Source organism: Octodon degus, unplaced genomic scaffold (genome assembly GCF_000260255.1).
Source record: "Octodon degus isolate 3935 unplaced genomic scaffold, OctDeg1.0 scaffold00492, whole genome shotgun sequence".
Lineage (NCBI taxonomy): Eukaryota > Metazoa > Chordata > Mammalia > Rodentia > Octodontidae > Octodon > Octodon degus.
In genome coordinates, this window is record NW_004525068.1 from 129,680 (window position 1) to 142,944 (window position 13,265).

Genomic DNA, 13,265 nt, shown 5'->3' on the forward strand with positions numbered 1-13,265 from the left:
GGGATAGATATATAGTTACATTCTCTTAATGAATAGAATGATTTGTTCTAATGGTGTTTGTAAATAGGATCTCAAGTCCGCATCTTGTACAGCAAAATTAACCACTAAGAAGAATATATGCAGCGTGTTATTTGTTGAAACTGTACTTCCCATTTGATTTGAAACTATCTCATTGCTGTTTATCAATAAAATTTTGAAAAATAAAAAATAAAAAAAGTGAATAGCCTCTCATTTCCAAAAAGTATTACAAACAATCATCTAATAGATCAGCAATGTACCAAGAAGGGGTCTAATCGATCAGCTAAACGATTTGCATGTTACATAAAACTCTACTGTGTCTTTTTTTTTCAAATAATTCTAAAATACAAAAATTTTATTGGTGAAATCAATTAACATATTCAGGGAAAAGAATATAAAAGATCTGAAATTTTAAAGATGCCCATTTACTACTCAGTACAATTGTTTTTATTCATGATCTGCATCTGTCTTACACTATAAAGCAAATCATTAATTTTCATTACAAAGAAAAGCACATAAAAACCTGCACTATTTTAAAATCATTAATATCAGAAAAATTAAAGTAGAGAGAAAAGCTGACATTAGAATTAACTGATAGACTACTATCAGTGCTACTTTAAATTTCTTTCCTATATTATTTCTCAAGCAAAATATCCTTATATGAGAAAAAAGTCATATTGGACTGTATGTGACTGTTTCATGTTATTAATATAATTACTCAAGTTCTGTATTCTGCCAGGGTATATATTCTACCTTCTGTATGTGGACTGTCCTTGATAGGACATCAAGCACGTAAACAATAGACAGAGGAGGGAATAAAGATGAGGCCATGACAGGCCAAAAACAATATACGACTGGCTTTTGATTTATTTCAAACTAAAGTGTTCCTAACATTTGCTACTTGCTCACAGAACTAGACAAAGTATACTGTATATTAGAACCTCAGAACTCTTAACATTGATTTTCCTTGGTTATCATTTGTCTAAGAAGTGGTAAATCACCTAATTTAAAAGAAAGAAAGTCACTGAATCTTCCAGAAAACATAGCGAGGTAATTTCTCTTCAATGCAAAATAATGGGGTGGCAGGAGTGTGATGGAAAAACCGGTCTTCAAAAACATCACGTAAGGGAATCCAGCTGTGCTTGTATAGTTTCTAGCTTGTTATAGAAATCAAACAATTCTTTGTGACTGAATTCCACAAGAACTTTCTCCAGGTTCTTTGAATCTTCACTGTTCACGCCTAGTTGTATCACAGCTTGAGGGGATTTTAATTTTGCTTGAGCAGAATGAGCAATTTGAAGGTTAAGCTGCCATCCAATTGTCTCCAGCTTGTGAGGAGCCAGAATCCTCTGCCTGAATTTTTCAACTGTCTCTTGACCCATAGAAGACCAAGTATTGACAAATGCTTCTGCTTTGTCTTGTTCAAGATGAATATTCTCTAATTGCTGCTGCAAAGTTGCTGGTTTCACATTGTGATAAACTGCCTGTTCTAAAATAAATGATATGGTTTCAAGAACCAAGTGAAGATCTTGTTTCTCTAGAGAAAATGCAACTTGAAGTTTTTCTTCTTCATCTTCACTGAAACTGCTCTCAGCCTTCAGGTGGAGTTTTTGAAGACTTCAGGTAAGCAATCGTGGAAATCTTCCAATATCTAGCTCATTTATCAGCAACACTGCTTTTTTCATACTAGGACTGTCAGGCAAGATCAGCGCCGCGGATGCCGCCATCCTCCTCTACTGTGTCTTGATTTTTATTTTTAAGTACTCTTTTAGATGGGCAGATAGTTTCATTTTTTATTGACTCATGTTCTCCTATTTTTCACTTCTAATAAATGATTCTTGGGTCACTGCTGTTGTGGGAAGTCAAAAGCGAGAATAAAAAATAAAAAAATAAACACCAAGGAAATGGGGATAAAAGGTTCTATGAGATTTAGGGGAAATCACCTGGTTTATTTTTGCCCTCCTTAAATGGCCTTCAAGCAGCCATTTTTATCCTTCTTCATGGCCTTTTCATATTTCTTCCTATTGACCTATCTTCTGGAGGTAATAGAGAATGAAAGGTATGAAGAGAAGGCACTTGCTGTTTTTTCTCACTGTCTTTTGTGATCCAAATTTAAATTTTATCCCTTCCCAAAACAAATCAACACTGATTGTTTTAAGTTATGGATATTGTAGATGCACTAAGCTTTGAAATAGATTTCCTAATTTATTACCCTCTCTTTAGTTTTGCTTGAGTTTTTCTGGTGTGCCTACTGCCCCAGCCCTACCATCAGATGGACACTGTTTTTAGACACTTGTGGTTCATCAGTGAATTACATAGAACAAGGATGTTCTCTTTCTGGGTGCTGGTGAGGGCAGGAGGAAAGGCAGCAGGGAAGGAGGCTGGAAGTGTGCATGTGTGTGGAGCAACCAAAAACTCTGCAGTAATGAAGGATGTCCTCTCGTGAGGGGCACATTTGAGCAGTGGCTTGGAGGGGTGACTGTGTGAGCCCCAGGACAGCCCAGCAGAAAGCATGCAGGCAAGACAGTGGTTAGCACAAAGGTGTCTAGGCAGAACGAAACTGGAAGTTGCATGTACTTCCAGAACATACCTAATGGCCTACTTTTCTTCTCTTTATCATTTTACTCCACAGTATTAGCTTGCTTGTAAGTAAAGAGATTCGTATTTGGTAGTAACTTTTTAAATGACAATTCAGTGATACAAAACTGGAACATCAGATTGAACATCAATAGAAACATTTCCAGAGCATGCATGGGGCCCAGGGGAGAGATGGCCTCTGAGAAGCAGAAATATGCCAAAGAAGCCTCAAGGCTTGCTTTGGGGCTTTCCTATGAAATGTGATAAAGCAGGGTACCTGGTATCCAAGCTTTTAACTACAGAAAGATCTGAAGGGAGCTTCCAGGAGGGGGTACATTAGAGGCTCTGCCCACTGGATCCATGCCTTGCATGAAAAGGGGCAGCAGCCCTACCATGCAGGGTCAGCAGGGTGCATGAAAGCCCAGAGGTACTCCCGGAAGCAGCACCCAGTGAGCAGAGGCAGAGACCCCCACGTGCCCAAGGGGCTGACAATGGGAGACAGGGACGCCTTCCGGTCTTATAGAGATGTCTATGGCCTCCTCCCCAAAGCCTGATAGCAGTGGACTTCTTCAGAAAAGCTAGAAGGGAAGGATTTTAGAAAATTGTAATTCAAACTCATTACAAAAATTTAAAGTGTTGTTAATTGAAGAAGTAACTTTGGAACTGTCCAGAAAATGTTTCTACGAAGCCTCATTTACAGAGTCCCAAATAGGGAAGGTCTTCTGGCTCCAACCATTGATGTTCAAGTGACATGAAAGTTGAAAACCTTCCACAATGCACTCTGGAAGGCTGAAGCAGGATGGTCACAAAGTGGAGCCCGACCTAGACTGGTAACCTATTATATGTACATGTGTAGTGTATGGAGGTGTGGATATTTACCAGTGCAATAAAATTCTCATTGTTGCACTATCTTCTTATGTGAATGTGTTTCCTTATTGTGAGAAATAAGATGCAGAAAAAATCTAAAGTCAGATATTATAGGCAATAAATTAATTTATAGATAGATTATAAAAACTTTTTTTTTCTTCTTTTTCTTGTTTTACATAGCACTGTGGATTGAACTCAGGGCCTTCCCACTGAGCTACTACATCCCTAGCCCTTTTAAATTTTTTTATTTTGAGCTAGGGTCTTACTTTAATTGCCCAGGTTGGGCTCCAGTGTGTGACCCTCTTGCTTCAGCCTCCCAAAGTGCATATTTTTAAAAAACAAAATATTTTTTAACAAAAATGAGGCCAGGGAGATGGCTCAGTGGAATAAGCACTTCTCTGGCAAGAGCAAGGGCTTGAGTTCAATCCCCAGTTTCACAAAAAAAAAAAAAAAAAAAAAAAAAAGCATTTGCCAGGTTTTCTGTTTGTTACATAAATGCTCCCCCATTCTATCATTTGTCATCTTTACAAAACCTGTCACCACAAATTGTTTCTTTTTCTCTTGGCTGATTTTTTTTCCCACTTCAATTTAGAAACTTTTGTTGTCCTCATAGCTTTCTAGGCCAAAGCCCATCACATGCAGGAAGTTACACCAGTACACTCTGTTACTATAACACAACAGCGATTACTCAGTTTGTGACATGAGCCTCAATTCCAGAAGATGCCCACACTGAACCATAAATTAATCCCATGCCTATGGAGATATGAGTGTGGAAGATGTGTTGCACTATAATATGACTAAAATTAGCATTTGCATGCGTAAGTGCTTATTTCATTAGGCCAGCAATGAGCAGACAGGAAACAGCTGCCAAATGCACATAGCGGTCTTCAGTTTTGCCTCTTCTCCTTGCTAGGCGTGACAGAAAAGTACTCAGAAAACCCTGGTCTCAACCACCCCAGCGGCGAGCCCAGACTTGAAGTAAGCACAAATGGCCAGGAAGCCATTTCTCAAAAGGTTCTGGAAGCACTCCTCAGTGCTGAGCTTACTTTACATTTTTTAAAGATGATCTGCATAGAAACATGGTGTATTAAAAATAACCGGTCGGCTGGGCCGTGGCTTCTGTCTGGATGTGGTCAGTCAAATCTTTGGAGGCTTGCAGTAGGCCTTATCTGCGTCACTCCTTCTGACTTCTAACTGACTAGACAAGCTTCTTCAACCCCTGTCTTCATTTAGGACTGGCACAAGTATGCCAAATCCGGCTCTTCAGAAACATTTTCAATGTTTATTTTTAAGCTCAAAAAGTTCAAAACAAAAACTTATATAGACATCAAAGAATATCTAGAACAACTTTATCACACATTAAATAAGAATAGTATTATAAAGTAAAGTCAGTCATAGCAGAGAAGTCAGGCATCAAACCTTTGTTGACAAATACAGAACTGTAGTCTATGAACAAAACTCTGAAATAGCTACACTAAAAGAAAAAGCGTGAAGGCAGACCCTTTTAAACTATGTGCTTACAATCATAACTGTCTGACTTCATGTGACAATCAAAACTGTGAAGTAACAGAAGCCAAACAAACTTACATCAAAGCAAAACATTTTGTATGCTTTGGAGGCTTATTAAAGTATTTTAGATACATATAATTCTAAATGGGCTGGAGATAGGAGTGTTTTAGTACTGCTAATAAGATTTTTTTTTTTTTTTTTTTTTGCAATAGTATGACTAGACTGGAGAAATCACTGAATATGCTATTTTTAAATTGCTACCTCTTGTGACTCAATATTCTTTGCTTTCATGGAGCTAATCATGACCCTTAATTTAGGAAATTATTACGCTAAGGACTGTAGCTGATAAGAAAAAGCAGAGTTTTGTTTTGATGAACATGTGGTCTTGCTGTTTTTAATCAGACATTTTTAGGTATTTAGTCATTCCATTAAGGTCTTATAAAATATTTGTGTGGGAGTACAGAAAGGAAAAAAGATTAAGGAATAAATTAAGTACATGACAGTTGAAGTGAAGGTTTCATTTCAAGTTCAAAAAAGTAATTTTAGCCTCAATGTCACAAAATAATAATAAATGAAAGTTAAATCACATACAAATGAGATATAGAGAGGACAAATAATTATTTTACACATGAAATTTACCTTTGAGAAACTTTTCCTATTTTACAAGCCAATGTTCTATAACCTTCTAATAATAGAGACTTTGGGGTCTGACAGTCCTATGTTGAATTTCTACTTCAGCTATTTAATAAATGTGCGCATCTAGGAAGATTAGATAAGCCTGCAAATTGCAGTGTCCTTATTTGTCATTAGATTATTCTGAGAATTAACTTTCTTTCTTTTTTTTTTTTTTTGTGGAACCGGGGATTGAACTCAGGCCCTTGAGCTTGCCAGGGAAGCACTTATTCTACTGAGCCATCTCCCCGGCCCCTGAGAATTAACTTTTGAAAGGAATATAAACCACACATTGTACTCTTGTAATGCAGAGGGCATTCCCATTCCCCAACTTTTCTTCATGGCACAGTATTTGCCCTTAATATGTTGCTTTTAATTGTCTTTTTAAAATGTTTCTATATTCCTCTAAAGCATATATCCTTTCAAATGGACCTTTTAAATTCTTTCCAGATTGGTCAGCTGTTTTTTGTAATGTTGTCCATAATATTTGGAGCATTATCCAGTTTTACTTGGACTAGAAGCTTCTGGAAGAATTAGCCTGTTGCCCAAATCAAATGACCTGCATATTTTCACAACAAACTCAGAAAGTCCAGATTTTATAATCTCAGGAAAACAAGCCAGTCCAATAACTCTATTTTCATAGGGTATCCTGAAAACATAACCCAAGGAAGACTATCTGAAAAAAATATGTAACTATCTTAAAAACCAAAATACAGTTAAGACCTCTTAAATTGTGAACTGTTCCACAGCCAGCCAGGGTGGAGTCCAGGTTTTTCAACTTACTTTGCATTAACAGGACTGCAGGTGGTCGCGTAGGCCAGGGCCAGGCCAGCGGCTTCTCTGACCTCTTCGTTGTCACTTCTGAGCAAGTGCACTAACTCTGGAATCCCTACAGGTAAAGAAAGGCAGAACTGTGACGCCAAGGAGTCTCTGCGTGATAACACAGGTAACCACCAAAGGCGCAAAGGGTCAGTTCACCATTGCTTACCCTGAGTATTGAAAAACTCTTTGCTGCCTGTGTCCTGACACATTGCTGATATAGCGTGGGAAGCAGCGATTTTAGTTCCATCGCTTTCCGAACCCAAAAGGGATACAAGGCACCTTTCAACTTCTTGTTCATGGAAGAGTTTTCTATTTTCAGCTTTCGCAAACCAAAAGAAAAAAAAAAAATCAGAAGTTGGCTTCAGATACTTTAAGGATTACTATGCACCCAGCGAAAGCCTCATAGACTACAAACCCTTCCTTATCTTGGGTGCCAGAGACTAAACAAAATATAAACCTCTTAATCTTTAGAACACAGTGAAAATGCACTAAGAGTGGTTGATTTTCTTCTCCCCTTGCATGATATACATCAATACTAAGGGAAATCGATACTAAGGAAGAGGCAAGGTTTCACACTCAGTAAGCACTTCTCTAACACCAGTCATGTGCTGACACATCCCTCAGTGTCCACACATGCAATCTCTTCACTGAGAACAAAACCTGCTTATTTGGTCACTGTAAATACAAAACACAGTATTTGAAGAATGCCTGCAGCGTAGGAACTAGTGCACCAAAGGCCCCAGGCTTCAACAAGTAGGAACTGGTGCACCAAAGGCCCCAGGCTCCAACAAAAGGGCAGAGTGAAAGAGAAAGCAGAAGACAAATGGTAAGCGTAGTTCTTCTGGTGGCTTATATTACAACCTCTATATGTGGAGCTCATTCATTGCATATTTTTTCTTTAATTAACTTGTTTTTATCCAGAAATATCTGCAGAATAATAGTGACTAGGTTTCCATTGTAAATTTCCAATGTGATTTCTCTCTTCCTTTAAGGATGATCGTAAGAAATCGCCCTCTTCCACAGAAGCAATGCTACTCCCTGGTGGCGCGGCGTTTACAAGGACTCAGGGCTTTTGTTCATCCGATGCACAAATGTGCAACAAGCAATGTGGCCAACGCGGCACAGGCTGTTTCTAGCGCTGCTGCTCCTTCCTCTTAAGCCAATCATGAACCATGTCCTGTAATCCCATCGCTTTAATCCTCTGCCCCTTTCACTTAACATTCACGCAGGCCAGAGCCTGCTTCCATAAAAGGCTGCAGTAAATACTTAAGTCTCAGGAGGTGGCTCCTAACGTGCTTTAAAATACATGTATTCTTTTTAATTTTCACTGAAAAAAAAATCAAATTTTTCCAGTTTCTGATCTAAAACACTTAGATGTATTATTAAAACTTCCCTGATGGCTCTAAATAAAATTTCTTAAACAGAACACTCAGCACAGATTCTACCAGGAAAATTTCCCAAAATACAGTAATACAATTGTGACAAAAATATATTAAGAATGTTTAGGGCCAGCCTGATAGCTCAGCCGACTAAAGTGCCTGCTTAGACACAGGGCAGCGGCGGGGTTCAATTCCTGCGTGCTGTGCTGGCCCCGCCCACGGGGCACGCTGAGAGGGTAACTGAGACTGCGCGTGGTGGCACGAGCCTGTAATCCCAGCACTTGGGAGGTTGAAAACAGGAGGATCACTGCCAAGTCCGATCTGTGCAGTGAGACCCTGTAGACCCTGTCCTAAATACAAAAAGAAGAAGAAAAAAAGAATGTTTAAATTTGTTCTTACAGTGAGAAGAAAATTACTATTACTCTCCCTCAAAATAATGCCCCCTCCCCACATTTCAAACACTTATTCCCATCGTTGTTATCACTTTCTGCGGTCGTTCTGAAAGTCTACTTTCCCTTATGAAGCCTAATCAAGAATACAGTAAGCCGTGCTGATGAGTGCCATGTGATGGAAAGGGAGGCTAGTGAAAGCAACGGTAGCCCTCCTCCACCTTATCACTGGGTATGGCACCACATGACTCGTGGCTCTTCCCTAAAATAACTCTAAAAACAAAATACTTCAACCAATTCAGGACACAGAGGCAGTCGCAATAGCCCAGCTAGAAACACTCACCAAAAGGACTTCTGTAACTGCTTCAGAAAGTGGCAAGAGTGAGGGATAAGTGTATTCCAGGTGAGGAGAAGAATTTTGAGGGGGATTAATTGCAACCTGTCTTGTTCTTTAATGAATTTTTTAATTTAAATGTTTATCATATTTTTAACACAACTTGCAATTAATTTGAAAAGGCTGACTTTGGAATATGTTATCGTTGTACTCACAAAAAAAGGAGTATGTAGGCAATGATTGGAAAGATTTTTAAAAAATGATTGAAATAAGTACTGTAGGCAATTAATTTCTCAACCCTGCTGAGAGTGCTCTCAAAATCCAGCTGTGATCAACAAACCTCCAAAGTGTGGACCACAGCATGGCTATCATAGACTTAAAAGATGAATTAACATAGTTAACCAAGTACTTTCAATTTGTACTCCAAGAAGTAAAGTATTTGTGTTCGAATTACACAGATAATAAGGATGGTAAGATCACTATTGCTACTAACAGAATAAGGTGCTGTAAAAATAATACTTAGTATCACTAAAGTAAGAAAAAAAAAAAAAGAGGTTCTGCTGCTAAAAATAAGTGTGCAAGTAGTGATATTTTTCTTTATCCATTCTCAGAAGTGGCCATTATGCCACCTTTTTCCTGCTGAGATGTTAATGCCAGTTCATAAACCTCATGGCAACGTAGTAATTAACACCCTCCCCCTACTAGTACAAGGTCAAAGGCACACTAACTGAGGATTTTCACCACAGGGAATGCATATTAGAAGTTCATCCCACAAGCAAAACTTAAAGAATATGTGGTGTGTTTCAACTGTGTTTTTGTCATACAATGACAATTGATCCTATAAAAAATTCTTATGATAGGAAGTAAAAAAAAATAAACCAGTTGCAAGTGATAATTACATTGTTTTTTACTAACAGTATAAGGAGCAAAATTTCTGCCAATATTTTAAAACTTCTTCATGATTATTTTCTTTCAATACAGAAATGTTAGGAGGTAATTTAATTAAATTTTAGAATTTACTATGACAACTAATATAAAAAAATATATGTCTGGCTAAGCTGTCTTGACCTGGAAGACAGGGTCCCAGGCAGGCCAATAATTAATACAAAAAGTAGACAAGAGGTACAAGTAGGCCCTGTAATGGAGGTGTAGTCTATAGTGCAGGGAGAAGAGGTGGCTACTGTAGATCAGGCCAGGTAGACAGAGGCAGGCATCAGTAAATGACTGAACAAACAAAAGAATAATGAGATGAATGAAAATGATGTTCACTTATGTTCTGACCTAGTACTATGCAGAGTTCTGGTTAGAAATAGACAATTTCACCCATAATTCCTATAGCTAAGGTGAAAAATTTAAAACAGATTTTCTTAAAGCCTTGTGCTTATAATCAGGAAAGCGTATTCTTAAGAATTTATGGGGATATACGGACAGAAAAAGCTCGATTCTTTATGGAAACACGCATCTTCTAAGAGGTCTTAAGAATCAAGCTTTCAGGTCTGGTATCTCCTAAGCATGAGAAAACTAAGCCATCCAAGAACCCACTGGATTGGAAGATCCATTTGACATACCTTTTCAATGCTTCTACAGTCTCCAAAGATAGAATAAGCTTAGCAAGGAAAGAGACAAGGCTAAAAAGGATGAAAGGAAGACACCAGTTAAATAATTTGAATTATAAAAATGTAAGCTTTGTGGATGACGATTACCTCAGTGTTATAGCGCTTACCTAGCATATATAATACCTTGAGTTCAATCCCTAACATTGCCTCCCCAAGTGGTAAAACCTGTGGAACAATGGTAAAGAAGCTGTCCTGTAACACAGATGGGTGATTGGTTGCACAATGGCAGGGTTAAATCTCTTTCCTTGGGATTCTGCTGGGCAATAGCAGTTTATCTTGGTGCTGTACCTGTTTGGTACAGTATTTCATAGTAGCAGAGTTTGGATATTTCAGTTCATGCATATTGATTTAATTTATCACATTAGGGATAGGTGCGAGTATGGTGTGAAGAAATTGTTAACATATTTAAAGTAGAGTAGGCTATACTAGGATAAGCCATGAAAAAGTATACATTTTTAAAAAAATTTGGGGGCCAGAAAGAGAAACTAGTTGTTTATTGAGTCCTTGAAAAGAAAGAGAATTAGTAAATTTGATTTTCCTTTCAAATCGAGCTATTTGAAGAGCATGGATACCAATAGGTCAAAATAGTATTTCCAAATTTTCAACTAATTTTCAAAAATATCCTGGAAAGAAACAATGAAGCTAACAATAACAACAACTCTAATAGAATGAATACAGAAGGCAGGGTGAGCAGTTGTGTGCCAAAAAGACAAGGCATCAGCAACAGGAAAACTAGGCAATGCAGGAATAAGTTAATGCCTATATGAATGGTTTCAATTACCAAATCAAAGGACACAAACTGGCAGAATGGATCAAAATCAAAATCCAATATTCTGCATACAAGAAACATATTTAATCCACAAAGAAAATCATACACTAAACATCAAAGAATGGGAAACAGTATTCCATGCAATGGAAACTTGGAAGAAAAAATCAGGTGTAGCTTTCTTATATTCAGACAACTTCAAGCAAAACTGATCAAATGAAGCAAAGAAAATCATTACATATTGGTTAAGGGTACAGTCTAACAAGAAGAGATGACAATTAATTAATGTATAAGCAATGAACAATGGCACACCCAACTTCATAAAACAAGTACTACTGGACATAAAAGATAAGATAAACATAAACACAATGAGAGTGGGAGACCTCAATACCCCACTATCACAAACTGATCAACTAGAAAAAAAATTAACAAAACAATGTCAGAGTTGAGCCAAACCTCCAAACAAATGGACGTACTAGATATCTATGGAAATTTTTATTCAGAAAACAGAATACACATTCCTTTAAGTAGCACAGAACTTTATCCAAAATAGGACACTTGTCTAACAATAAAGCAATCCTAAGCAAATGCAAAAGAAAAGAAATTATGTATATTATTAGATCATAGCACAGTGAAACTAGAAATCAATGGTAAAATAATAAGCAGAATTGATGTAAATGCATGGAAACAAAATAATATACTCAATCAATGAGTTGCAGAAGAAAGCAAGGAAGAAATAAGGCACTTTCTAGAACTAAATGATAAAGTTGGTATAAAATATCAGAGTTTATGGAACAATGAAAGCAATCTTAACAAGGAATATTATAGCTGTGATCACTCACAGAATAAAAGCAGAGTGAATCTAAATAAATCACCTAACCATACACCTCAAAATCCTAGAAAAACAATAATCCAAAGCTAATGTTAGAGCAGGGAAGAAAATTATCAAAATCAGAGCAGAAATCAGTGAAATGGAGCCAAAAACATACAAAGAACCAATGAATCAAAGAGTTGTTTCATTGAAAGAATAAACAAAATAGACAAACCCTTCACTGATCCAACCATGAAAGGAGATAAAAGACCGAAGTCTATGTAGTTAGAAATGAAAAGGTTGGAATCACAAGAAATGCTACTGAAATCAAAAGGATTATTAACAATTGCCTTGCAAAAACTGTATGCTAATAAATTGGAGAATTAAAATAGAATGGATAGATTCAAATATATATATATATTTGAATTTCAAAACTAAACAAAGAAGACTTTAAAATATGGAATAATCCAATAACAGGCAATGAAACTGAAGCAGCCTGAAAAACTTCACTGAGGACAGCTCAAGTCCAAGTGGCTTGACTGCTAAATTCTACCAAAACTTCAGAAATGATCTAAAGCCAATACTCTTCAAGCTCTTTAATTAAATAAGAAAGGAAGAAACACTCCCAAAGTCACTCCTGGAAGTCAACATTACCTTAATTCCAAAATCAAATAAGGACCCCCCGCCAAAAAAAAAGAACTATGAAACAATCTCTTTAGTGACTACGGATTCAAAATCCTCAACAAGATACCGGCAAACAGAATGCAAAAATATCAACAAAAAGATCACACATTATGACCAGAGATGTAAGGATGATTCAACATATATAAATCAACGAATGTAATATGTCACATAAACAGAAGCAAGGACAAAAACCATATGATTATCTCAATAAGCACTGAAAAAAGCCTTTTCAAAATCCAACATCTGTAATAAAATAATTAATATAGATGAACTTTATCTCAATCTGATATGAGCCATCTATGACAAACCTATTGCCAATCTAATATTAAGTAGAGAAAACCTGAAAGCTTTCCATCTAAAATCAGGAATGAGACAGAGATGTCCACTATTACCACTCCTGTTTAACACAGTACTCCAAACATTAGCAAGAACAATTAGGTAAGAAAAATAAATAGAAGGGATATGTGCAGGAAGGGAAGAAGTCAAACTATCTCTTGAGGTGATGTGATCTTGTACACAGAAGACCCAAAAAAATACACCAAAAATTCCTATAACTAATAACAAAATTCAATGATGTAGCAGAATATAAAATTAACACAAAAATCAAGAGCATTCCAATAAGGAATCCACTGAGAAAGAAAGTAGGAAAGTGACAACAGAACTAAGAAAAATTAAATACTCAGGAATTATCCTAAGGAAGTACCTTGGGCTCACTGAGCTGGCTACAGAAACCAGGCATGATGGTGCACACCTGTGATCCCAGTGCTGGGGAGGATGAAAACACGAGGATCATTACGAATCTGAGCTGTGTAGTGAGACCC

At 37.1% G+C, this 13,265-nt stretch overlaps 2 protein-coding genes across 2 annotated transcripts in view; both read right to left on the minus strand.

The window, feature by feature from the left end:
• LOC101584944 (armadillo repeat-containing protein 3-like) overlaps nt 1–13,265 on the minus strand; it is a 92,191-nt gene that overhangs the window by 44,275 nt on the left and 34,651 nt on the right. The window contains exons 6-7 of the mRNA XM_023708719.1: nt 6,632–6,784; nt 6,427–6,532 (exon numbers count right to left, since the gene is read on the minus strand). Of these exons, the coding sequence (XP_023564487.1) occupies nt 6,427–6,532; nt 6,632–6,784 (259 nt within the window). The remainder of the gene's footprint in view (nt 1–6,426; nt 6,533–6,631; nt 6,785–13,265) is intronic.
• On the minus strand, nt 864–1,745 carry LOC101584168 (COMM domain-containing protein 10-like). Its single transcript, XM_012513366.2, is given in 1 exon segment — nt 864–1,745. A coding segment is annotated over 1 exon segment (609 nt). The 3' UTR covers nt 864–1,136.